Genomic DNA, 26,045 nt, shown 5'->3' with positions numbered 1-26,045 from the left:
ACATCACCGGACTCTGCTCCTCTACGCTTAATCCCTGGTTAGAAAAGAACGTGAGGTTAAGAGCACAGAGCTTAGTGCTTGCTTTACAGGATGAGAATGTAGAGCCCATCCCAGAGAGCTCCTGATGAAGCCACAAAGTATAGTTAAGAAGAGGGCTGGTCAGAAGGAGACTCTGGGCAGATGTGAGCACTTCAGACATCAATGAAACAACAGGGATAGGAGGGAGACAGAGGTACAACCTATGCAAACTCAAGTGGTTCTGGAACTTCCAACAGCATCACTAATAGCCACTCCTGTACTGGCTGATGGGTAGAGTCTGTGAGAACAAGCTCATTTTTCCGATCACAACCTGCACCCGTTCACGGCTCACAAAGTTACCCCCCACAGCTTTGCAGAAAAGGCCAGAGGTTCGGTCAGTACGTGATCTAGCCCCAACTGCAACCCAGATGGGCACTCGACCGCAATGGAGAGACCAATCAGAAGGCAAGTCCAGCACACCCTAAGGAGCATGACCCCACCCCGACTCTCCACTCCCTGTCCCACCTTGCTCCCTTAGCCTGGAAGTTGCAAAGATGAAAGACTGTGGGGCTGAGGCTGGCCCTTCCTAATCAGTGCATGGCTGTACACAAAGGTGGAACTGGCTGCCCTGTAGTAATGGCCCACATACAATGAGGCAAAAGAGAAAATCAGAGTCACAGAGGTTAGAAAGAAAAACATAAACATTGCCTTTATTCGCAAATGATATGATGGTCCTTCTAGAAAACTCTTAGGAATATAAAAATAAAATACCAGGATAAGTGAGTTTAGTGGTGCCATAGGAAAACAGTTCAATACACAGAATCCATTAGATTTTGTATATTTAGCAATAAACAATTACAAAAAAAAAACTTACAAATACCATAATGACATCAAAAGTATTTTAAAAATACCTGGGAAAATATTAACAAGGTTGTGTAAGAACTGTCCCTTGAATGCTCCAAAACAAGTGTCCAAACAAATTAAATGAGAACTAAATAAATGCAGAAAAATACCAGACTTGCAGTTTTGAGGCTCAATGCAGTTAAGTTTTCAATCCCCCCCTCCCCCCCAGTGGACGTGTAGATTAAAACACACTTCCATAGGAAACCTTAGGAGTTTTAGTAGAAAATGATAACCTACTTCTAAAATGTATGTCGACATTAAAGACTGGTATTATCCATAGCAAGTCTCAGACAGGAAACACTGAATGACTTACAACAGGACTTCATTTTTAAACAAAAATCATCTAAATAACCAGAATTAGCAAGCGGAAAGATGAGTCACAACAATTTACGGAGATAAATCTTTCCACTTGGCTAATAAATATTTAGTATTACTGATTTTAACACAACAAATGGCCCATTAAGTACAGCCAACGATTTCTTATAGCTTTATGAGCTCATGGCTGCCAGAATTCAATCCCAAAAAGCAAATGGCCTGTCTTTCTCCATTATAAACTAATAGGCACACCACTACATAAATGTTGAACTCTTAGAACTCATCATCTCTGAGGGTTTACAGACAGTATTATTAACCTCTTTCTTTTATTTCTTTTTTTTTTTTTTTTCAGACAAGGTCTCTCTACATAGCCATGGCTGTCCTGGAACTCCCTGTGTATACCAAGCTGACCTCAAACTCACAGAGATACGGTTGCTTCTGCCTTCTGAGTGCTGAGATTAACGGTGTGGACCATCTAAACCACCATTTGTTTCTCTCCTTTTCTTCTTTGAATTAACCACTTTCAACAACTACCTTTTAGGACCAAAGAGAGAAACGCACAGTTCCCATTACAGAATGCTTACTGGAAAGAATAGGGCCCCTGGTTCAGCAGCCTGACCCTCAGCAATGACTGGAGAATGGATGGGTTTCCAGGTCCATGCCCAAATCTGTAGATGTTTGCATTCCTTACGTGAAGGCCAAGGTGGTTTTCATGAATATATATATATATTCATGATATACATATGCATATATATAGATGCATATATATGAGAGAAAGAGAGAGAGAGAGAGAGAGAGAAAGAGAAAGAGAGAGAGAGATGATGGTTTCAAAACTTTGTGAAACAACATTCCTTGGATGACCCCCTATCTCCACAAGGTGAGGCTGCTGGCAGTTGCTTTGATAAAAGGAACAGATCACAGAAAAATTACTCAACACTGGAAATGGTGGAAGTAGTACTCAATTTGTCTATAATACTGGAAAGGTCAAGGATTGCTAGTCTTGTTTGTTTTCCTGTTGTGATAAATAACACAACCAAAACAATTTGAGGAGGAAATGGTTTATTTCATCTTTGAGTTCCAATCCATCATTCAGGGAGATCAGGGCAGGACTCAAGCAAAAACCATGGAAGGACACTGGTTACTGGCATGCTCTCCCTAGCCTCCACTCAGCTTCCCTAGCTTCCTTACACAGTCCAGGACCCCTTGCCTAGGAATGGTATTGCCCACAGTGGGTGGGTCATCCTGTATTGATTAGCAATTAAGAAAATGCCCCATAAACCAATCTGACTAGTAATCCCCCAGGTGAGACTCGCTCAGGTAACTCTGGGTCCTGTATATGGATACCTGAAGCTAACCAGGAAAGTCACCAAAGAGATGTATATAATAAATATTCCATTCATAGCAAACAGTGATAAGGGGAAGTGAAAGGTAATTGCTTTTCCCTAATGACTACTATGCTGTAAGAACACAGATAAGTTGTTTGGATAGCACTGCTTGACAAATGCAATTCTTTGGTGTTCTTTCGGCCTGGGAATGTCATGAAAAATTTACTGTGATACAACCATCTTCTAGAAGGAAGGAGAGGATGTGCTAAGATTGTCAGAAGCCAAGACAGTCTGGGACCTCTGATGCTACTGAATCCCTACACCAGTGTGAATACAGAGCAGAGACTATGTATAGTGAAAGTCAGCCAAACAAGGCCCCATGTCTCTGGAAAGAGCTGTAACAAAGCATTAACATGTGGAAAACTTATAGAGGTGAAACCGTTCATCAGCTGCAGTAGCTTCAGTATTATGGGCTGTGTAGTGGTAACTCTAGAATTTTGGTTTTTTTTTTAAATACAGAAATATTGTAAGAATGTTTTCATTTTAATTCCAGGTGTGGGGATTTGTGGCTCCTTCCGACTGTCCGCAGTAGCTGACTATGATTTGCCTCATGCTCTAGCAGAGGTGTGGTTTTGCCAGCTGCAGATAGTTTCTGCAATACTGTGACGTTTGGAATTCTGGGAACTTTTCAGACAGCATATAAATCCCAGAGCCTCAATAGGCAGGGTTGGTGGCTGATGGTCTCTAGGGAGTGTTGTTTGTGGTATGTTAGTAGTCGTGTTCAAAGAAGAAATTAAAAGAAATTAGAGTCAAGAATTTTTATCTCTCTCCCCTCTATCCTTTTCTCCTATCTAGTGATGGGGGAGGGGGTAAAAAGTGGGAAAAAGAAGAACCCACAAAGTAGCAAAGACCAGCTACAGGGCTGGACATGATGTATCTCCCCCCATCCCCCAGGCTTTTATGTTGAAGACTTGATCTCTGTATGTTGATGGATCCAATCACTGAAAGACTCTGACTTCCCCAATGGGCTAATCCACTGATGATGTAATCACATGGTGACATCACTAGGAGGTAGCAGATGGGACCTGGTTGAGAGGACATCACTGGGGTGCATCTTTTTCTGGTCTCCAGATCTTTCCTTTTCCCCTCCCTCCATTCCCCCCACCCATCCCCTCCTCAGCAGGCATTAGATGAGCAGACCCCTCTGCTACCAGTTCCTGCAACTGCCTCACAAGCCCACTGAAATGGAGCCAGTTAACCATAAATCTTCCCTCCCTGGGCAACGGGGACGTAACTCAGTCGGCAGACTGCTTGCCTAACATGAAAGAAGTTACTGGATACAGTAGCTGGTAACCTCTGCATTCCACAGAGGCAGGAGGACCAGAAACTCAAGTCATCCTTGGCTACAGCAATGAGTCCAACGATAGCTTGAGATTCCTAAAACCTTGTCTAAAAAATAGAACACTTTCCTCCCTTATGTTTCATACCAAGTGTTTTGTCACAGTGACAAAAACACTAACAGATGCCACAGGCTCTGTCCTGTCACACGGCAGCTATCCTAAGTGACATACTACACAGAGAACATGTCAGCCCTTGCAGTCCCCAAAACATAGTGGTCCACTCCAGCCCTTTCTCTATACTCCCAACCACTTTGCTTCCTGCCTGGAATACTTTATTTTTCCCAACAGCTAGTCAGAGCTCACTCTGCCTTCAATATTGGCAGTAAAATACTAGGCGATACTAGGCAATAAGGCTTTGTGCTTAAGCACAATGCTAGACACAGATGTTTCCTCTAGGTTTTCCTCAAAGCCTTCAGGGTGGCCCTTATGGCTGAATCTTTACAGCAGAAAAGAGTGTGTCTCAAAGCCCCAGAACCGAACTAAGGGTGTGGCTCAACTGATAAGGTTGTTTGCCTAGTGTAGATGAAGCCCTGGGTTCTATCCCTGGTACCGCACAGTAATCCAGACACCAGGAAACTGCTCCTGTAATCCCAGTGCTCAAGAGATGAGGACGGAAAGATGTGAATCCAAGGTCATCCTTGACTACCTATCAAGTCTGAGGCCAGCTTGGACTATAGGAGGTTCCATACTTGCTCCCTGCCTCCCCTCAAAAAGTCTCAGAAGTGGTGAGTGGCACGGCAGGAAGCTGAGCCATGCACAGAGATTCCCAGCTTAATCTCTGCTGGCTGCAGCCTCCCTTCTCAGCCTCAGCTTTCAGCTCCCTACACCCCACACCACTTTGGGATCCTGATTCACACTTCTGGACTGAAAGATCGGGGACAGGATGCAAATCCAACAGTCCAGCCTTCGATTCCAGCAAGAACAATCCCACCATCTAATTTATCTGCAGAGTTGATACGTACAGCGAATTTGGAAAACAGAACACAGTGTATTCGAGGGAAAAGAAATGAATCCTTCTTTATTCCCAGGGAACGGCCTGTTCCCCAAATTCAAATCAGTTGCAAGTACAGATTGGTCAAATGGTTGGCATTTAGTGCAATGACCCACATTCAACACTGGCTTCATCATCTGCAGGCACCAGGGCAAAATGAAAATGAGGCTTTTGTCCCAAAGATTACGAATCTCAAGGCAGTAACTGCAGAGCATTAAAACAGGTAGAACCCTCTGACTATAGTTCCAGGACTCTGTGGGACTGGATAGGCCCATGCTGGAAGGAGTCAGTCTGCCAACATGTCAAGTTCAACTGATTTTAAAGCTGGGCTGCTACAGTTCCTAGAGGCATGTTCCTAATCTGTGGTTTCCAGGAACCCTATGACCATCTCACGCATGGTTACACAGTACCCATCTGCTGGGAGCTGAGATTTCTTTGTCCTCAATGATCTTCAATGTTAGGACAGTGCACAAAGGCAGAGGCAAGCTATACAACCACAGGCAGGACCCTCAGACTGAGGTTCCTCTACTCCACACTGAGAGAGTTCTCCTAGGTGGCCTTGATGGTCCCTCTCAGCTCTCAAATCAACTGTAATTTTCCTCCTAATTTCAACTCCAAATCCTAGCATAGGCAGTCACACCTGAATTTGTATCTGAAAGACTACAAATACAAGCACAGGTCAGTTTTGGCAGAAACCAGGACTCAAGGAAAGAAGAGATAGGAAGGAAGATAAAAACCCACAGGGACCATACCAGAGCCTGCTCAGCAGGAGGCCAAGGGGGATGAAAGGGGCAGGACTGAGCCATAAGGGAAAACATCTTCCTCCCAGACACTTCAGGTTCAGAATGGCTTCCTTCTGCCATGTAGGCCTGGCCAAGCAATACAAGTCTTTCAAAGGAGCCAGAACGTCTCCTACAGAGGTTGGAGAGGAAGCCACTGGTAAATGTGTGCGTGCCCATTCAACCACCTGAGGTCAAAGAGAAGCCCTTATCTAGAAGATTACCATCTGGAGCCTTGGCTGTTGTGAGCCTGAAGTCCTTCCCAGGAATCTAGAGGATAAAATCGCCCACAGGCTCCAGCAGACACAAGGAAGCACTCTCCCCCGTGGCAAGGCAACTATAAAAAACACAGGTAAACACAGCAAGCACCCTGAGGGTGTGGAAGAAACTAGCAGTGTGATCTTTGGGAAAGGTGTGAAAGGGGTAGGACACGGTTCCCAGCTGTCACCAGCACCCTCCCACAGTCAATAGTCACCCTGTGAGGTCCATCTTCTGGTGGCAACCTTGAAATGCCAGTGGGTCTTAAATACGGACAACCCCGCCTGTGAGGATCCACAGCCAAACGGGTACGTACTGGGTGTGTCCTTTCTCCACCTTTAGGCGGCCCAAGAGCCATGTGCTATATTTGATAGTTTGGTCAGTCCAAAGCATGACCTAATGACAAGGAACTACAAAGAGCTACTAAGTCAACACAGGACCAGGAGAGAAAAAAGCACCCACTCCAGGTGCCCGTCTGCAAGTGCTCCTGTCCGCTCCGTTGACGGCGGTGTGCCATGTGAGCTGGAGCACAGGGTAGAACAGGGCAGCTGGGGCTGGAATGCAACTTCAATCAAAGCCCCAGACTCCCAACTCAAGCCAAAGTCCCCATACTAGCACTGCCTGTTCCCTCCCCCTCCCCCTCCCCCACTCTCTCTGTGTGCCATTGAATCCACATGTGCGCATGTGCATGGAGACTAGCAGTAAACCACGAGTGGTATCCTTCAGAACAACCATCACTTTGTATTTTTGAGGCAGGGTCTCTCACTGGGACCCGGTGCTTGCCGATTTTACTAGGTTGGATGGCCTATCCTGCCTCCCTTCCCCAGTTCAGGAATTACAAGCATATGCCACCCTGCCTGGCTTTTGACCAAGGTGCTGAGAGTCAGCTCAGCCTTTAGGCTTCCCTGGCAAGCACTTTACTCATCCCCACACTTCTCTGCTGGGGGTGTAGGTATACTAAGTGAGATCTCACAGAGCAGGGAGAAGGTGCAACCTGTGGTATCAAATCAACTAACACCAAGCGCACCAAGCAGCCAGTCTCTGGAAGGAAGAAGAAATTACCTGGGATATCCTGACACGGCAGGAAAACCCCCGGGACTTTCCTCGTCAGGGTAAAATACAAGCAGCTGAGACCCAAGCAGGTATGGGTGACATGTGGAGACAGGGCTAGAACTTGTGGCTGGGGAGGGGTGTGTACTGCAAAGCCAGGGAGAGGAACAGATGGGGAGGGGCCTGCTGCACCATTTGTCCCCAAGAAAAAGCTCCCTTTGTGAGAGTCGTAGCTGAATTTGAGAATGGCCTGGGAGATCAAGAGCCAAAGTCCAGATGAGCAGAGTCGGGAGGAGGGTTGGAAAGCTTCGAGGAACGAGCATGGGTCTAAGGGAAACTCACAGGGCCCCCCTCTGCCAGTGAACTTGGACTGCTTTCTCTGAGGGTCAGGAAAATCTAAAGGGCTGATGGGGTATAAAGTGTGTAGGAGATAGGCCTCCTGTGCCTGAAGGAAAGAAAATTAAGAAAGAGTATAACCCGGCAATCTCAGCGAAGATGTCCCACCAGGCCCATAAGCCCATATACAAGTCTGAATGGCTATGTTCTGTGTGTCCCACTTAAATTCCAGTGTCGGCAAGAGCCAGCCCGGGTCCAATGATGAGTCTGAGGTGGGAAGGCAGCGAAAACAGAAGGAAGACTTAGAACTGTCCAGAAAGCCAGAATCACTTTTCTGAGTGGTACTGAGATTGTACATTCCAGGTTGTTGAGCACAGGATATGAGCCAAGAGGAGAGGGGCCCCGGAACAGAAAATTGCACAAAGGGCAGAGATAGCCAGCGGAGGTCTAAGATGAACCTGAAACCAAAACCCTGTGCCATCATCCGGTACTGTCTGCAGACTGACACAAGGGAAGAGAAAAGACACGCCCCTTGCTGATTGGGTGTGATGTTTATGCAATGAATATTTTGTCCATTGTTCCATCTTCTATGGGGGCTGGGGTGGGGGTCATCTGTGTAGTCCAGGCTGAATTTGTAGCAATCCTCTTGCCTCTGCCTCCGGAGTACTGGGGTAACAATGTTTTGCAACCATGTCTGGTTCAGTTTTTTCATTCCTACCGTCAAAAATTTTAGGGGAGGGCACTAGGGATGTGGCTCCATTGGCTGAGTCTATAATGTTAAAGTTAGTCCTGGTTCTTCCTCCCAGGCCCGTGCTCCCAGAAATAAGACTCACACTCAAAATATATTTGCAGAGACCTTGATCATATAGCTAGGCTCTACTTTGACTAGATCATAACTTAAAATAACCATTTATTCTAATCTGCATTCTGCCACGTGGCTGCTTACCTATGCTCAGGTACCATGGTCAGTCTCCTCACATCTTCCCGGCCAATCTCCTGCCTCTATTCCCTGCCTAACCCATAGGCCATAAGCTTTTTAACTGACAACTGATGCATCCATACAATACACAAGATGATCTCTCCACAGTCTAGTATGCACAAAGTCCTGGGTTTAATCTCCAATACATACACTGTAATCCTATGCAGGAGGAGCAAAAGTTCAAGACCAACTATGTGTAGATTGTGAGTTCAAGGACAACCAAGAAAGGAGGGAGGGAGGAAGGGAGGACGGAAGGGAGGGAGGGAGGGAGGGAGGGAGGGCGAGAGAGAGAGAGAGAGAGAGAGAGAGAGAGAGAGAGAGAACACGCAAGCCAGCAAGCCCCTGTCTTTTGCATAAAATTCCTGAGAGTTTCCTGTGACCTCTTTCTTTCCTCCTAATGAATAAAGAAGGAGGAGGAGGTGGAGCCAGGGAGCTTGGCCTTGATTCTCAGCCCACTGGCACTTCCAAGCACTGGCAGCCCCTCTTTCCGGTACAGTCTCCCAGACGGCTCCACGTGGGAAAAGCTTGCCCTATGCCAGACCTCAGGCTGCGATGGCTGAAGGTAGTGCAAGAGACTGCTTGCAGGGCTAGGATAAGGCTGCAGCCCAGGTGCCCAGACACTCACTCACAGCAGGTAAAGGGAAGGGGATTGGGTCACCCAAACAAGTTCAAGGCTGTCTCCCACAACTGGACACATCAGGACCCAACTGGGGGCATCTGGCCAGTTGGCCTGCAGCCCCTAATTGTGCTGTGACTCACAGCTCGACCTAATTCTGTAGTTTTGGCTTTCCCGGGAAAAGGTGCCTTTTATAGATGCATGTGTCTAGGTTAAATGACGCTTTCATCTTAAAAAGTTACTTCTGTCTCAAGGACAAGAGGAAAGAAAATGCTAGTAACTTTGTTCACATGCCCACATGGCGAGTGCTTGGGGTTGAGCATCGTTCTCAGCCATCTCTGAACACCCAGCAAGTGTCTATTATTAACAGCAGGGAACCAGCCGACAGCACAGTCCATACAACCTCAGTCCACTTTCCCTGAAAGCGGCTGGCTCCAGGACTGCCCTTCACAGATTCCTCAGCTGAGCTCTCTTCCTGCTCTTGATTCCTCTGGTTGTTTTGTCTGGGGCTGCCTGGATGCTCAGCCCCTGAAACTCCAACCTCCAGGCAGGGCTGGGAGGTGGAGCCCAGGAGGCTGTTCCTCTAGAGGCAGGAGAACCAGGGCTGGAGCCCAGAGAAGCACGGATGCCCGCTTGCCAATGAACTGCTGTTCCTGTGGACTAACCGGACAGCAAGAGGGGCTTACAAACCTGAGACATACATACCCCAGAAGGAAATGATGCCTTGAGAAAGCTGCAAAAGGGGGAGGGGGCTGGGTCCAAAAACAAGGCACTTCCTCTTTCTAGGCCTCTTGCCTGTCAAATGAGGGAAGAGGTGAAACCATTTCCAACATTCTTTCTATAATTACAAAAAAAAAAGTTGTATGTTCTAATAAATCTGAAAAGTACACTTCCTGATCTTTTCAATGTGGGATTCTCAGCCTTATGGAATATTTAATTTGTTTCATAACTACTAATACATTAATACTGTCTGAGCAGTTTAGACTTTCAGAGCTGGGATTATGTGTCTCCATCAGGGAGAGAGATCTTCCCATAGCCACACAATGAAAAGATTTTTTTTTTCAGTCATAAAAATGATAACATGATGCCATCTGACAGAGGCCAGTCACAGCAGAGCACATTATAGGACCCCACTTGTAGAAAATGTCTTGAAAAAGCAAATAAATTCCCAGGGATAGAAAGTAAGCTGGTAGCTGGCTAGAGCTGGGCAAAGGGAAGTGTGGGGTGTCTGGTAATGAGTGCTATGCTTATTTTAAAGGCGGTGGGAATATTCTGGAACTAGGGGTGATAAGTCCACAGCACCAAGAACATATAAAAACCCTATATGTGAATTATGTCTTGAAAATATTGTCATTAAAATCAAAGTTAATAATAATGTCATGTTTTTTATTTTCTTTTTGAATGGAACTAGCGAACTAGAAAAGTGAATTTATGTGGCTCACATTACACCCCTATATGTATCCAAAGCATCTGAATAAATACATTCTTCACTTTTCAAAAGAGAAACAGTCCAGCCTTAATCCACATCCTGGAAAGAACTGGCATCTAGAAGGTTCCATTTAGTGAGCCCTGACTGGGTACCCAGGGACTTGCATTTTCTATCATATACTGGGTGAATGTCCTTGGACCTTCAAATCCCCTCACTTGACGCAGGCTCCTCAAAAACACATCATCAAGAACACAAGTGACCAACCAGAAGGCTGATGTGGCAGTCACAAGCCCCTTTTCAGCCTAGATGAGCTATGATCACAACTCACTAACCCAGATGATTCCAATCTCTAGAAGGGCTCATTCTACCCCAAACACTGCTTCCCCTTACCAGTGATGAACCTGGAGATAAAGATGCCGATAGACAACAAACAGGAAAACCTACGGACTGAGTGGTTTTGCTGGCTCTGAACCCACAGCTGCCATGTATCCTGAAGGAGTTCCTTCGAGGAAATTTCTTGTAGACTTTCAGCAACTTAGGAGGCTGATCTTCCACAGCTGGGCTGGGAAGGTAGCTTGGTCAGTAAAGTGCTTGCTACACAAACACTGAGGATCTGAGTTCAAGCCCAAGAACCCAAGGCAGGGACAGATGCCTGTTATCCCAGTGCCCAGGAGGTTCAGATAGGTAGACCCCTCGGGCTAACTGACCAGCCAGTCTACATGGCAAACTCCAGGCCAATGAGACCCAGGTCTCAAAAAATACCAAGACAACACCCAGGAGAAACACCCAAGGGGCTAGAGAGATGGCTCAGTGGTTAAGAGCACTGGTTGCTCTTCCAGAGGTTCAGAGTTCAATTCCCAGTGACCACATGATGGCTCACAACCATCTATAAAGGGATTTAATGCCCTCTTCTGGTGGGCTGTCTGTACATGAAGACAGAACACTCATACACTAAAATACTTAAATAAATAAATAAATAAATAAATAAATAAGGCTTTAAATAAAAGAGACACCCAAGATTGACCCCTGGATTCAGGACCACCACAAATGGGTATGTACACATGCACCCCAGACACATACATTCACACACACACACACACACACACACACTCTCTCTCTCTCTCAACAAACAAAAATTCCATCACTGGTGACAAAGGACTGTAACAACCCTTTGGGGAAAGAGTTTGACAATAAACACCAAGGGCTACAGCAAACCTATCCACTCCTCTCCAGCTACAGTACTTGGCACTATCTATCCTAAAAGAGTCCAACACATCAAAAAACAATCCTTGCCATGCTAACAACCATGGCCCCCTGAGGTGAGGCGGGGGTGAAGCTTGAGACCCGAGGAACTTGAATCTCTTTCCTTGTGTATTTTGATGTGATTATGCTTTCTGACTTCTAAAAGCTGGTAGAGCACAACTTTAGATCATCATCAGACCACGATGGCTAAATAACATGGAAGAAAGAAACCGAGCCTGTCTGAAGAGAAGAAAGCAGGCTCGTCCTGACAAAGTTCAAACCATAGATAGGTTTAGACACTGAGGCTCCTCAGCACTGAATCACTCACTATGATATTTGCGCAGATTTTCCCTGAGGCAAGTGCATTGCAATTAACATTCCAGGGCCTCAAACGCTTGAGGGGAGAAGTCAGTTACCACACGGACTGCCAAGGAGTCCTCTGCAGTCATCTTTTCAAGCAGGGGGGGAAAAATCTCTTCAATGGCATTTTGAAAATCGAGACTGAGTGAAAACACCTACTGTTTCTCAGGCCTCATGGGAAAAATCTCCCATGTGGACCCCAGCCTCCTCCAAACACCTAACTGCTCCAGAAGGAGGCTGCCAAGATGGGTTCATAGGGTCAGCCCTCACCAAGCTGCACATATATACGCAGCTGGAACCATTCTGACAGGGATGATGACGTGCTTTTAAAAAGACTTTGTTTTTAATTGTGTGCACATGTGTGGGTTTGCACATGTGAGAGCCAGAAGAGGGTATTGGATTATCCAGACTGGAGTTATGGGCAGTTGCAAGTCACCCAACATATTGGGAACCCAATGGATCCTCTGCAAGAGCAGTTCATACTACTGAGTATCTCTCCAGCCCCAGATACAAACATATTCTAAAGAGACTATTGTGAAACACCCCACCCCACACCACCCACCTTTGGCTATCATACCATTGAAACAATGGTCCCCAAGGAGTTGAATTTTCCCCAGGAATCTCATGCTGAGAGATAAAAAAGATGCCAACCAGAGGAGAAACTTGTCTTCAGGAAAGATGTTTCACACAATCCTGACATATCAGAGCATCTTCCCAGTGAGACTGGAGCTGAGACAATGATGGGTCATTGAGACAGTGATGGAGGGACCACATCCATGACCTGAACAGCTTACACCGTGTACCTCTGACCCTCTATTCAAATCTAAACCTCATGTCAGAATTCCCACAGATAAACAGGAAGGGTCACTGACCATTCTGTCTTTCTTCCCCATATAGCCACACTGAGTATCTTATTTTTGCTTTTCCCTATTAATTGTGTCTTTAGCTGACCTATTGAGGACATGTACCTGAATGTGGTTTTGTTAGGGCTGACAGGGCCCAGGCTCCGACTCCAGCAAGTCCAATAACAGCTTGTGAGAACCAAGTTCCCTTCAGGTGGCTCGGCTTTCCCACCTACAGTGTGAGGAATTGGGCAGTAAGGCCTGCAGCACCTTTCAGCTCCAGGTCACCTGCTCAGGGATACTGTCTTCCCTACAATTAGTTGGTGGCTTTGGCCAGCCTCTGGTGTCTCCACAAGGCAGTGTCTTGGTCCACAAAAGCCAAGGAAACATGAAAATGAAGAGCTGGTGTGGCCAGAGATGAGTAGTGGAAAGTCCAGCAGATTCCACGGTGGCAATGGTGGCTTCTGTGGTTTGAACGTGTCCCCCCAGTGGTGCTGTTAGAAGGAAATGTGGAACATTTGGAGACAGGGCCTTATAAGGAAGCAACTGGATAACTGGGGGGGCCTGGCCTTTAGAGGAAAATAAGGCAGTTCTCCTGGGTCCCTGGTTAGTTCTTACAAGAGGGTTGTTCCCACAGAATGAGCCTGGCCTCTGTTGGTCTCTCTCTGACTTCCATGTTTTCTCATGATCTCTCCAGTTCACACTCCCAGTGTGCCACTCACCATGACATCTCTACCAGAGTCAAGGAAACACCCGAAAAGTGAGCAGAATAAGCCTCTCTGTACAGCACCCAATCTCAAGTATTTTTTGACAGTGACCATGGACAGAAGTGACCCAGTAAGCATGCATCTTACTTTTCTATCTTTTCTGGATCCGTCTTGGTGGGTGTTTTTTGCGAGCAAGAGATCTAGAAGAGTTTGGACCTACTGTCTAGCAGTCCAGGTATCTGTCAATCACTCTTATTCCCGGTTGATAAGGCTCATTCTCCATCTCATTAGTTTATCTGACCCCACAATACTCTGCTGGTGTTCCCTAAGCAGTATTGTTATCTTTAAGCAACACATCAAGAAACAATACCACAGAGAGTCAGTAACTCATGCTGGGGTGGGGGAGGGAGTGGGGCTGAGGAGATCCAGTTTACTAAAATGGAGTCCCATAAGACAGACTGTAGCTGAGGGTGCTTTAGGATCCTTCTTTCAGACCCTGTCAACAGAGGTGCAAAATCAGTGTCTGCTTGATCTGAACAGTACCACCAATACACTACATCTGATATTTGGAAGATTCCAGCCAACAACAGCTGAACACATGCTCTTCTCGAGCCCATGTGAAGCAGTTACCAACTGACCACATTCAAGGCCAGAAAATACACTCCAATAAATTCAAAAGATCAGAATCACCAAGCATGTTCTCAGACCACGATAGAACTAAACCAGAAAGTCATAAAAAGGAAGAGGCCGAAAAAGACTCCAAATATTTGAAGATTAATCAGCATGCTTTTAAACAACCCAAGTCAAGGAAGGCCCCCAGTCTGAGAGTGAGGTGGAGCCAAGTTCAAATCCTAGCTCTCTCCTTAGTGGGTGGCCCTAAGTGGATGACATCTCTTGGAATCTCTACTATTTCCATAGCTAGGCAGCAGGGTTAACACCACTGCCTTCCCAGTATCCACAAAGGAACAAGACAAAGTCTGTCACCCAATTAGAACAGTAGTGCTCACTTTTTAGGTCACCGTGGTTTGGTGACATTTCCCTTATCCTCACCCAAGAATATAATGTTCCACTTCCAGGCAGCTCACTGTGTGTGTGTGTGTGTGTGTGTGTGTGTGTGTGTGTGTGTGTGTGTGTAAAAGCAGATGTTAACTTTTGGATGAGCCCTCCCTCTCCCATATCCAGCTGGCCAGCATGTACTGAGGCAACCCCAACCAGCAGCAGTGTGCATCCATCTGTCTACAGAGTGATGACTCCTGCTTTGAGTATGGGCACCAAATAGAGAACTCGTCTTAGTCACAGGGCGTGAGATGCCCCAAGTGTCGGATGATCGGGTAGCATCTTGCCCAAGACTGTGTGGAAGGGAATTCTACATCTCATCCACACTGAGACAAACATGCTCACTGCACAGGAAGCCTAGCATCTCCTTCTAGAGAGCTCATTGCACAACCAGGGAAGAAGACGTTACTGAAGTCTGAAATATTGCACAAGGCTCTGACTCATGAAGACATGGGTTATTCAAATTTGGAAATTATCAAAAATTCCAACCACGACAACCAGCCCTCCGGGAATCCGGTGCACAGATGTGACTGTCCTGTGGCTAGGGAGTAGTTGCTGTCAACCAATGCTATACAGGACCATTTATGAAATATGCTAACTCAACCAACTTGTCCTAGCAATCAAAATAATAGGGCATTTGTAAACTCCCAAATTTGGGGGGTTATTTTTTCCCCCTCTTTCCTTAAGACATGACAAATTTTTCCCTATGACGAATTTCCAGAACATAAAAACAAAACCAGGCCAGGTTCAAAAAGGACCTGGAATGTCTATTAACTGCCGTCTCCTATAAGCCCCTACTCAGTAAATGAGATAGTTCATATAAGGACTGGGAAAATGTTCAGATCAGTAAACTGAGGCACAAGCATGAAGGCCCAGTTCCATCTCCTGCACCCATGTGAAAAAGCCAGTAACAGGATAACAGTGGCTTACCTCTATCATCCCAGCACTGAGGAGAGTCCGTGGGGCTTGCTGGCTAGGCAAGTCAGCTGAATCTATGAACTCTAGGTTCAATGAGAGGTCCTATCTCAAAATATACGGTGGGGGAGCATGGCTGAGGAAGATGCTCAACATGTGCCGATGGTCTCGGCGCTCGCACATTCGAGAGCACACGTGCACACATGAACACACTCCCAGGTACCCCACACATGCAGCCACTTCAAAGGAGTCACATGCTTTTCAGAATGCTGGAGTAATGACTGAGACCGGATGGTCAGAGGCTATGGGAAAGCAGCCTTTGACTCCAGAGAACCTTTCCAGACTAGCAAACTTGATGCCAGCCTCGGGATGTGTTTCCATCACTCTTTCTCTGTGCATCTTTCCTAACCCACCCAGCTCACCAACCCAAAGTGCTCCACAGGACAGACATTCTAGACCTTTCTTCTGAGCTGACTACCTCACTAGAGCTTTGATGGCCATGACAGTGGTTATCATTACAGCTGACAGAACAGAGTTCTATCTAGAAATTCACCAGACAGTGCTAAACACTTCATGAAACGATGTCCTTCCGTGCTGACAGCGCTGAGAAGGGTGAGCAGACACAGTCCTATTTCCGTGATTGTTTTACTGGTGAGGAAGCCAGTCACACATTCAGAAAGGGAAGCTCAGAAAGCAGCTTAGCCCACAGTCAGGCATCGTGAAAGCATCTCGCCTCAATAAGAAAGGTCAGCCAATTTGACCTCTCGTTCCCTATTCTTCTCACACTTTTGAGCACACAGACATTGTTCAGCAAGTGGTTTGGATGGATTTGGGATGGACATCACTGGCTGGAAGCTGACTTCCGCCCTTCCAGCACCCTAACTGCCCCACCCTCCATTATCACTCATGTCGGTCTCTGAAGCATGTTGTCCTGGCTAATGTAACCCCGTGGTTCTAGATACCTGTCACTTAACAGGTTTGAGTCACATCAACTTTCCAGAGGTTTCTGAGTCTTTAAGGAAACATTCAAGATGTCTGCTACCCTCTTCAGTTTCTCTGTTGGAAGTATTTTTTCTTTTCTAATGTCAGAGAAAGTGGCAAAGCAAAAGAAACAGCTCCGTAGAGACCTTCACCAGAAGAACCAAGAGGAAGGCTCAAGGTCACAGAGAGAAGCAAAGAATTACCCTGTGGCACTGGTCCTTGGGAGTGGGCATGTGACTCCCACTGACTCCCAGAATGACCCATAAGTTGACTGAAAGCTGAAGTAAAGGTGGCTACGGTCAAGATGGGGGCATCCCTTCAGTGCCAAACTTGGCTTTATCCATCATAATGTAAGGCGGGGAGCATCTCTTAAGGCATCCAAGTCTTTGAAAAGGATACAGGAGCACATTCTCCTCACAGACTGGTGGTTTCCTTACAAGACTCACAAGCCACTCTCATTAAAAGGGTTCTCAGAAACCACTGACCCAGGCCCTTCACTGCTGTAACCCTGAAAGAAAGAGAAGCTGGTACCAGTCAAGTCTGGCCCCACACAGGCCAGAGCCAGGGGTTGGTACTCAAAGCACTGCCAAGCGTGACTGTTCCCTCACAGCTTCCGGGCCCAGAGCTTTGTCCGTGAGAAACATAAGCTCATGGAAAATCTGATGTCTGAAGCCAAGACACAGAATTTGCCTAGGATCACCCGGCTCCAAACCAACTCAGAATTCATCCTGCCATGCTGAGGTATCTGGCCAGCTAGCTCACAGTCCCGCCGTCCCTGACCAATCTCACTCAAGTTCCAAGGCAATGTATTTACTCCTTTCCGGGATGGGATAAAGTAAACTAAATGCCTGGCTTTCCATCCTGTTAACTTACTAATTTTATCAAGCCTTTGCTATTTAACATTTTAGCAAAGCATCAGAGCACTAAGGGAAGAAAGACACCGGCCAGTGGGATGGGCTGTGCAAAGGCCAGGGAGACAGTTTAGGATGGCAGAAACCTCCATGCTTTCTACCAACCCTGTCCTAAGAGGAAACCTCATCTCCACCCGTATCAATTTTTTTTGTTTTTTTTTTTTTTTTAAGAGACAAAAAATGCATCCAACTGCCAATAGCAAAACTTGCCCTGTAGATGAAAGAAAATTGTCTCCAGGAATGTGAGCTCCCTGGTGGGGGTGGGGGTGGGGGCCAGACTTTATGCTGCCTCTTGAATCTTCTGAGTCCAGCAAGGCCAGGCAGGCACTAAAGCTCACAGTGACAGCCTGCTCAAGGTTCACATAAAAAAGCCACCTAAATAAAGTCCATTTTACAAACAGTTCATGCCACCAAGAGTTCTGTTCTGTAGCCTCTGCTTTCAGAGGCTCTGGGGTGAGAGGCCAGGAGGGGAAACTTCCAAAAACCTCTAGCTGTCCCCCTCCAGCCCCCCTCTGGCCCCACATGAGGCTTGGAGACCTCTAGACTTGTCGGTTTGAAAATCTTGGATAGGACTGGCTTTCCTGGAGTAAGGAATGGACAGACTAGTTTTCTCCTATCCACAGTCTTTTTCCTGGCTTTTTAGATGCAGCACCTCACATGTTGGTTAGTCTTTTGGAATGTCTCAGGATCCAGAAGGGCCCTTCTTACCCAAGAACAGTTTACAGTCTGGGACTCTGGCTTGGAGACATCTTTTTTACAACCCCTTATACTCTGGGCTTCCCCTTGGCCAGTAACTAAAGGCAACTTTGTCCTGATTCCTGTGCCTGTTGAAGGAGACAGTCATCCCTCGTCGTCCCAAAGCCATGGCCATCTGGAGCATTGTTTACTTCAGTTCTTAGCTGCTACTTAGCTGGATCTGGTTTTTAATCTCCGTTGCTCTGTCAACAGCATGGAGCGGATTCACACATGGGCTCAAGGTGCTGCTATGTGTGGTCAGCTGTACCGGGAGAATTACACAACTGGCACTGTTAGCAGGACCAAAGGCCTGGTAAATTGATGCCCCAAGCAGCAGTATTTATTATATGGCACCTTTGTTGCTGTTACTCTATATGATTACACCTTTTTGTTTTAAATTTGACACAGGGTCTTAATCTGTTGCCCAAACTAGCCTCTAACTCCTGGAGCTCCTGCCAGAATCACAGGCGTGAACGACCACATCCATTCATTTTTGATTTCTTCTTGTATTCTCCTGGTCAACAATAATAACAGATCCTTGTCTTCTGGTATACTTGTACATGTCTCAGCCAAACCCTGAAGCACTGATGGTTTCTCTATATTTCCAAGCAAGATATGTTCTCTGAAGTTTTCCTTAACTGACTTACAGACAAGTTTTGTGCAGAGTGATGGCATTTTCTCCATCCAAAGGGCCGTCGTGACCCCCAAAGCAGCGCCTTGGACATCGCCTCCCACCACATTCCCACCTGTCTCCTGAGCTTTCTGCTGAGATCCTGCCTCAGAACCTGACTTCAGTGTGTTTTCACAGTGGATTCCCTTCATGTTCTACTCGGGGGTACTTCTCTGTGTCCACACAGCTTCAATGCCATTCCCACATACACTTTGCCCTGGAGCAGGCAGCCAATTCTCCTTACTCAGCTGTGACATCAAGTGAGCTAGTTGCCCTGGGCACCAGCCTCTGAAAGCAGGAGCCAGAACTGGACTGAATGAAAGCAGCTCACTGACTCCTAGAGTCTGCTCCTAGAGATACCTTAGGACGGTCTCAGATGGCAATTCAGGGTGAAGCAAGGCTGAGGGTCAACTGTGTACTCCTTTTGCTATCTTTCTATCCATCCATCCATCCATCCACTTAACTAGCAGTTCCTAAGTGCCGGGCACACAGACACACTATGTCAGACATGATACAGAGCAGCAGATATTTACAAAAGGAGAGGCGAAGGCTGCCCACTCCCTCCTGTGGCTGTCTCCACACTGAGGGGCCACTGAGGCCCTGATGGCCAAAGAGGGACCTGTCTCCCCAAAGCAACTCAACCAGCCAAGTATTTGGCCTCTGCTGGTGTCAGTAACTCGTGCATCGAGACTACAAACAGTAACAGCTATCTTGTTTTCCACCAAAATGTGCTTTTTTTTTTTTTTTTTTTAATGTCACCGGTACACACTCAGATTCTTGTAAAAGTAGCAAGACTCCTACCTTCTGCCTTCCTCCTCTAGGCTTGTCCTACACTAGACCCCTTCTGAACAGTGCCTATTCGAGAACTACTCCAGGATGTCTGCCCGTGTGACACACTACTTCCTCCCCAGGGGACTGTGGGCCACCACTGTGGGTTACTTCTGTCTATCTCAAACCATCTCCTGCAACACCAATCTATTCTCAACCTCAAAGTGTCCACTCAGCAACTGCATGGTCTCTCTACTTCTCCCCAAGGTGAGACAACCGCTCCAGCCCCCTGAAGCATCTCCCACAGCTTTGAGGTCTAGCTCTGGCCTGTTCTGAATGAGGCTCAAGTGACAGCTAAGCGACCTTGGACAAGTTATTCATTCTGAGTTCCACCTCGTCTAAGGCAATGACAAAGCCAGAAGCTTCCCCCTCCAGAAGCTGTGAGACCAAATAGAGTCACCGGGTAACTCACCTGTCACATGGGCTGACACTTAGTAGGTACCCATGGATCATTGCTCTCTGGAAAAAACAAAACAAAACAAAACAAAACAACTTTCTTCTCTCTAAGGAGGCTGAGTTTCCTAAGGCTGAGGTCCAGCCCTGTGCTCTGGCCGTAAGAATATATCAGCCCACCTCTTCCTACACCACCTGGAGTACTTTCCTGTCCATTCGAATAAAGTTTTGCCAGATCCAAAGTGGTCATACGGTACCATATTCCTATAAAGAAAAATCTAGATCAATCCCTCTCTCCCGTGCTTTCCTATTCTTCCCACCACATGCCCCGAGGGGAGGTGCTAGGTTTGGGCAGGAGCCCTGTAACTGAAGCCAAGTGCACCGGAGCCCAGCTGGCTAGTCCCCACACCGCTGGAGTGGCCAGGCTGAATTTACAGTTTTTCCACAGGGTATCTCTGGATTTAACTGAAGCATTTCTCTGGAAGGTCCTGCAGGAGCTGGGCAGTTCTCCAAGCTCCTTCACTCTGTCACCATCACCACCTCCAGCTCTTGGTACAGAAAGGTCACACATGGAAGTTGAAGAGGGTGCATTTTTCGTCATCCCTAGTGGGCCCCTCCTCTACCTCAAGTTTTGCAGTCCACTACTTGGTTGAGTTCAGGTAAAAGAACCAAAGGATGAGCTGCGAGGCTTTTTTGTAAAGTTGACTCAAATCAACGGACCAGACCGGAAGAGGATCAGGGTAACTAAATCGGTTTCTACTTAAGGAAACGAGGTGAGAACCGGGCTAGCTGAGTTGAGCAGAGCTGTTCCCTCTCCCCAAAGTGAAAGTTTTCAAGAAGTTCTACAAGAAAAACACTGCCTGGATAGTTCCAAGAAGAAAGGGAGCAACAGAGAGGAGGAAGGAAGAGAAGGCGACAGGAGTTCTTGTGGTCCCAAGGCCATGTGTCACAACATTGCCAAGATCCCTGGTGCTGCTATGCGACTTTCCCCTGAGGGATGCCGGGTCATCCCGGCCAGGGGGTGCCGGACCAAAGCGCGCAAAGCACCTGCTTGGCATTTCGGAACGACCTGATGCTTGGCGCACAAATAGGGCCCGAGGGAGCCTTTTGAAACACAACTACATTGAGCCGGGTCTCTCTCCCCTAGTGACTGGATGCCTAGAACACCCGGCAGTGCTTCTTTGGCCCTCCGCATCCCCTCCCGATGGTCCTGACTGATCGGGCTGAGTTGGCGAGAGTGGGGAGCCACCCAGGAGTGCAGGGCGGGTACCTTGGCCGCAGGCGCCGCGCTGCAGGACGATGACCGGCGGCTGGCGAAGCTTCTCGGCGCGGCGGCTGGCGGCGCGCAGCTGGCACAGGTTGGTGTAGGTCTTGGCGTCGCTGCCGCACACCGGCTCGCTGCTGGCACACACACACAGGCCAGCCTGTGCGCGCCGTCGTACTGTGGCCGAGGCCGGCACCCCGAAGGGCACTACGCACTGCAGCCCCTCGCCGCAAGGACCCTCCTGCAGGCCGCACGCTGCACCCTCGAGCGCGCCGCACACCTCGCAGCAGCCGCACGCGTCGCGGACGCGGCCACCCTCGCAGTCCGTGGGCGGCGGGGCGCAGCGGGTGGGATCGCAGTGCTCGGGACAGACGGTGGCAGCTGAGGCCGAGCGGCTGGTCCCCGACGGCAACGCCAAGGAGGGAGCCGCCAGCAGCAGCAGTTGCAAAGACAGGAGCGCGGTACGCAGGGACTGCATGGCGACTCCGACGGCCACGGGCTGGACCACAACCGAAAAAACTGCGCTCGGGACGGTGTGCCGGGGTCTTGGGGACAGCGGGTGCGAGTGTGCGCGGCCGTACGTCAAGCCCATTGGCCTAGCGGCAGTGACGAAGCGCCAGGGGGACGGGCACCGCTCCCGGGAGGGGGGGCGATCGGGGACTGCCTGCGGGGGGACGAGGCGGGGCGGCGCGCGACTCCACCCTCCGGCTGGCTCAGTTTCCCAATCTAGGCTTTTTTTCCTCAGAGATTGAAGACCTTAAAACCAAAGTGACACTTAGCAGAGGAAAACCTGCCTAGCACCGGGCGATCGCCTGGGAAAGTTCCCAGGTCGTCCAGCGCGGAGGGCGGTCACAACGACCCGGGCCACAGCTGCAATGGACCGGTGCCCAGCATGGGGGACTGTGGCTGTGAACTTGACGCCGCCACGGGAAGGCAGCGTCAGCAAGACTGGCAGAAACCCAGTGCCCAGACCTAGTTTCAAGTGGGAAAAGCAAAAAGCAGAGGCAAATGACCGTGCAAAACCTTCCTAACGCTGCTTTTTAAAAGTTGTTTTCGGTGGAGTGCATGCCATAGCACGCCGCGGTTATCTGGGGTTGGTACCTGGAGGGCCTATGACAGCATGCAGTGGCCGCTAGACTTTGTATGGTTTGTACTTTTTCACCCTGAGTTGTCAGGGAATGTGTGGTTACGACATAGAAGCGCCCAGCCCGCGCCTGCCGTCCCAGTGCTCCGGCAAATCAAGGTGTCCCAAAACAAGATGTTTTCCTTTGAATTCTTACAGGAGGGTTTCAGTGACTTTGGGGACTGAGATGAATCTAAGAATCATCCGAAAGAGCAACTGTGACCCTGGAGGCAGACCTCTGGGCCTGACCCACACGCTGGCCAACACAGTACACATAAATCTTGTATTGGAAGAGGAGAGAATTAAGGTTTGTGCTGTACTCACCAGAGCGGCCCCCGTGCACCCTACCGTGACACACCCCAGGGTGGTGGGCGGACCTTGGGGCAAGGAGGAGTCGCTGCTAGGGAGCTAACCTACAACAGGTTTCTCTCTTGTGCAGAATTCCTTTTCCAGTAGGCATACTTAAAACAACTCCCCTCAAAGCAGTCCCCCAGGTGACCCTCAACTTCTTCCAAGTCCCAGGGAGTCCCTCCCATCAAGGGACAAGAGAAGCAAGCGCGGGGCGCGGGGCGCGGGGCGCGGGGCGCGGGGCGCGCGCGCGCACACACACACACACACACACCAAGTACTTTTGTGTCTGTGGTTGCAATCCTCAGATCCTACAGAAAAATACATGTCTACTAATCCTCCTCTGACCCCTTCCTCGGGTGTTCACTCCTCTCCCCTTCTGCCTATCACCTCCCCTTTACACCAGGTCTGTTGCATGAACTTCTCAGGGACACACCTTGACATGGGCTCACCCTTGACGCATTATATTTCCTGACGTTGGTGCTGTTACTAGGGCTTTCCTGGTGCTTGTGCTCTTCTCTTGGTTCTAAGCCACACACTGGGACCCTATTTCCACCTGAAACCGCGCTCTCCTGCTCACTGATGGCTCAACACCCGATCTTTCCTGAGTCCGAGGAAGTGACCTTTGAATATCTGGCATTCCTCTGAATCTCTTGGAGGCGAAGATACTCCCAGCCAGTCTGCAAGGCTGTGGTGGACCCTCTCCACCTGACCCCACCCCACCATTCTGTTGCAAACATGCAATTTTCTTAGGCCCTACCAGACTATTGTGCCCCTTCCTGCTCTCCTCCACCACCCCCACTTTGGAGCTGCCTGTAAACCTCACATCTCCCCTAGGTTCTCTTGGCATTTGCTACTCTGCTTCTCAACCCTTTCCTGTGGTTAGAGCCTCCTGCCCGCTACAAAAGCCCTGGTACCAGGCATTGAGTTGCCTCTGGCTTAGCTAGGTGAGGCCTCTGATCCCCATTGTGTGTGGTGATGACCCACTGAGTGGCTTGGTCCTCATTTTGTCTCCCCTGGAGTCCTGGGGATGCCCACAACTGCAGACTTCAGTGACATTTTCCTTCCATGCTCTCATCCACAACAATCATGTCTTCCATATCTGCTCATTGCCCCTTGGGATCCCTCTTAGGAAACCTCCAGCCTTTACATCTGAAACCTGACCTGAAAGGTCCTAAATTTATTTGCCTTTCCAACCGAGTTGGCCTTAATAGCCCTTGTATAATCAATCCAGCAGCATCCTTGATCCTAATTTTATTCGGGACCTTTACAAATACTGCGGCGAGCTATCAGAGAAATGGAAAGAGATTCCCTGTTTCCTATTTTTCTTTTCTCCAAGCCATATTTTTTTCTGTCTGGTCTCCCTCCCCACACTGCTTAACCATCCTGCCTGTAAGTTTGCAACAGATTAGGGCCAGATAGGACCAGAGACTACAGAGAGTGCAGACAGACAGACAGACAGACACACACACACAGACACACACACAGACACACACACACCACACACACACACACATACTCCTGAGGTATGTATGTATAGTTTGTCTGTAAATTTGATTCCAAATTCTAGACTTTAATTCCTCCACATGGCTTTGGCTTTTGCAGCTTGTTCACATAGAACCATGTGTCCCTCTCCCTAAGCTAAATATATTCATATTCTCTCTCTCCCTCCCTCTCTCCCCTCCTCCCTCCCTCTTTCCCTCCCTTCTGGACTCAGGTTTTATTACAAATTGGCCATGGTCCACCCTCACTGCATTGTATTTCATAACCACGTTCTACCTGAAGTCTGTCTGTCTCTGCCCGACTCTTCTCTCTGATAGGAGTGCTCTTCTCCCTCCATATGCATTTATGTGACTTGAGGAATTGCTTGGAGGATTTGGGTTCCATAAAAGAGAATTCTGGAAAGAAACTGTATCTGCAAGGCTGATTGATCAGAACTTAACTAATGTGGAGGGGTTGGAATGCTGCAGGTCCAGAACCTAATTACAGTTTATCTTGGGATATCTTTAGACACCTAAATAGCCATTCCTTGCCCACCTCTATGTCAGATAAAAAGCCCTTTGGAATGTATTAACTTGGAAAAATCCTGTTTTTCACCAATCAAAGGGCTAAGAATATGTTGGAACATGGAATTTGTGGTAAACAAAATTCATATTCCCAGGCTGTGGCCACTCATATTTGACTCCAGAGTAAACTGTCTCTTACCCTCTTTGAGGTGAGATTTGCGTGTGGGGGGGGGAGGGGGGTATTTGGGGGAGTGGTTTTTTGTTTGTTTGGTTTTGGCTATGTAGAAAATTTACTATCAGTATGATTAACAATATAGGTAGACATATTGACAGTATTTGAATTAACACTCAACTTTTGGCTTTTTATAATGAAAGGTTTATCCAGAAATTATAATAAATGACAATTCATGGCAGCAATGGCAAAGATGGTGAGTAAGCTGTGACGTAGTTGACTTGCTACATTTGCATGGGAAGAAATGCCTATGTAGATTACAAGACCACCAAGGCCAGTCATTACTGGAAATACCATAAAGGATGCTGATGTTGTATTATTTAGGGGGAAGAGAAAGTTGCTTCTACAGTAGAATATTTTGACTGTAGAGTGCTTCAGATAAAGCCTTTTGTGGGATTAAATATTCTTTCTCATTGTGCATTATAACTCTACTATTTAAAAAAAACACAATTTGTATTTTCAATTATAGAAGCAACACTTGCTCATTATAGAAAGTAAAGGAAAAACATGGTCCTAAGCACCTGGGGGCAATCACTGCTTTCATAGTCTAGATTAAAAAATAAATAAATCTAATTAGTAAATAATAATATATTAATAAATAAATGAATCTAGATTAATAAAGTACTTTCATAATATCGTTTTACTATAGATATTATATAACATAGTATCCTGTATTATAGGATACTATAGAAATCCATCATGCTATAATTTCTTTTAAATTTTTAAAAATTTATAAATTAAATTCTTTATATTTTATACTTTTAAATTAATTTAATTTTGATGAACATACAATTTTTACATATTTAGAAGGCAAATGTTATAAATTTTAATATATATCTTGAATAGTGACCAGCTCAGGCTAATTCATATATCTCTCACCATAATCTTTGAGCTTTATGATAGTACATTCAAAATCCTCTATTTTGAGTATAAATTATTGTTAATTATGTTTATTTTGGTATGTCACAGGACATCAGTCTTTATTCTTGTTCAGCTATGGTTCAGTACCCATCAATCAACACTTCCCCATCTT

General features: G+C 47.3%; 1 protein-coding gene across 1 annotated transcript in view; it reads right to left on the bottom strand.

The window, feature by feature from the left end:
* The window catches only part of Htra1 (HtrA serine peptidase 1), a 49,538-nt gene extending 27,642 nt beyond the window's left edge, over positions 1 to 21,896 (bottom strand). Inside the window, exon 1 of the mRNA XM_034505612.2 lies at positions 21,310 to 21,896. Coding sequence (XP_034361503.2) covers positions 21,310 to 21,895 — 586 coding nt within the window. The 5' untranslated portion in view covers position 21,896. The remainder of the gene's footprint in view (positions 1 to 21,309) is intronic.
* Between the last annotated feature and the right edge of the window lie 4,149 nt (positions 21,897 to 26,045).

The sequence above is a fragment of the Arvicanthis niloticus genome, chromosome 1, assembly GCF_011762505.2.
Source record: "Arvicanthis niloticus isolate mArvNil1 chromosome 1, mArvNil1.pat.X, whole genome shotgun sequence".
NCBI lineage: Eukaryota > Metazoa > Chordata > Mammalia > Rodentia > Muridae > Arvicanthis > Arvicanthis niloticus.
Note: the sequence above shows the minus strand (reverse complement) of the source record. Positions and strands in the feature narration are given on the sequence as shown.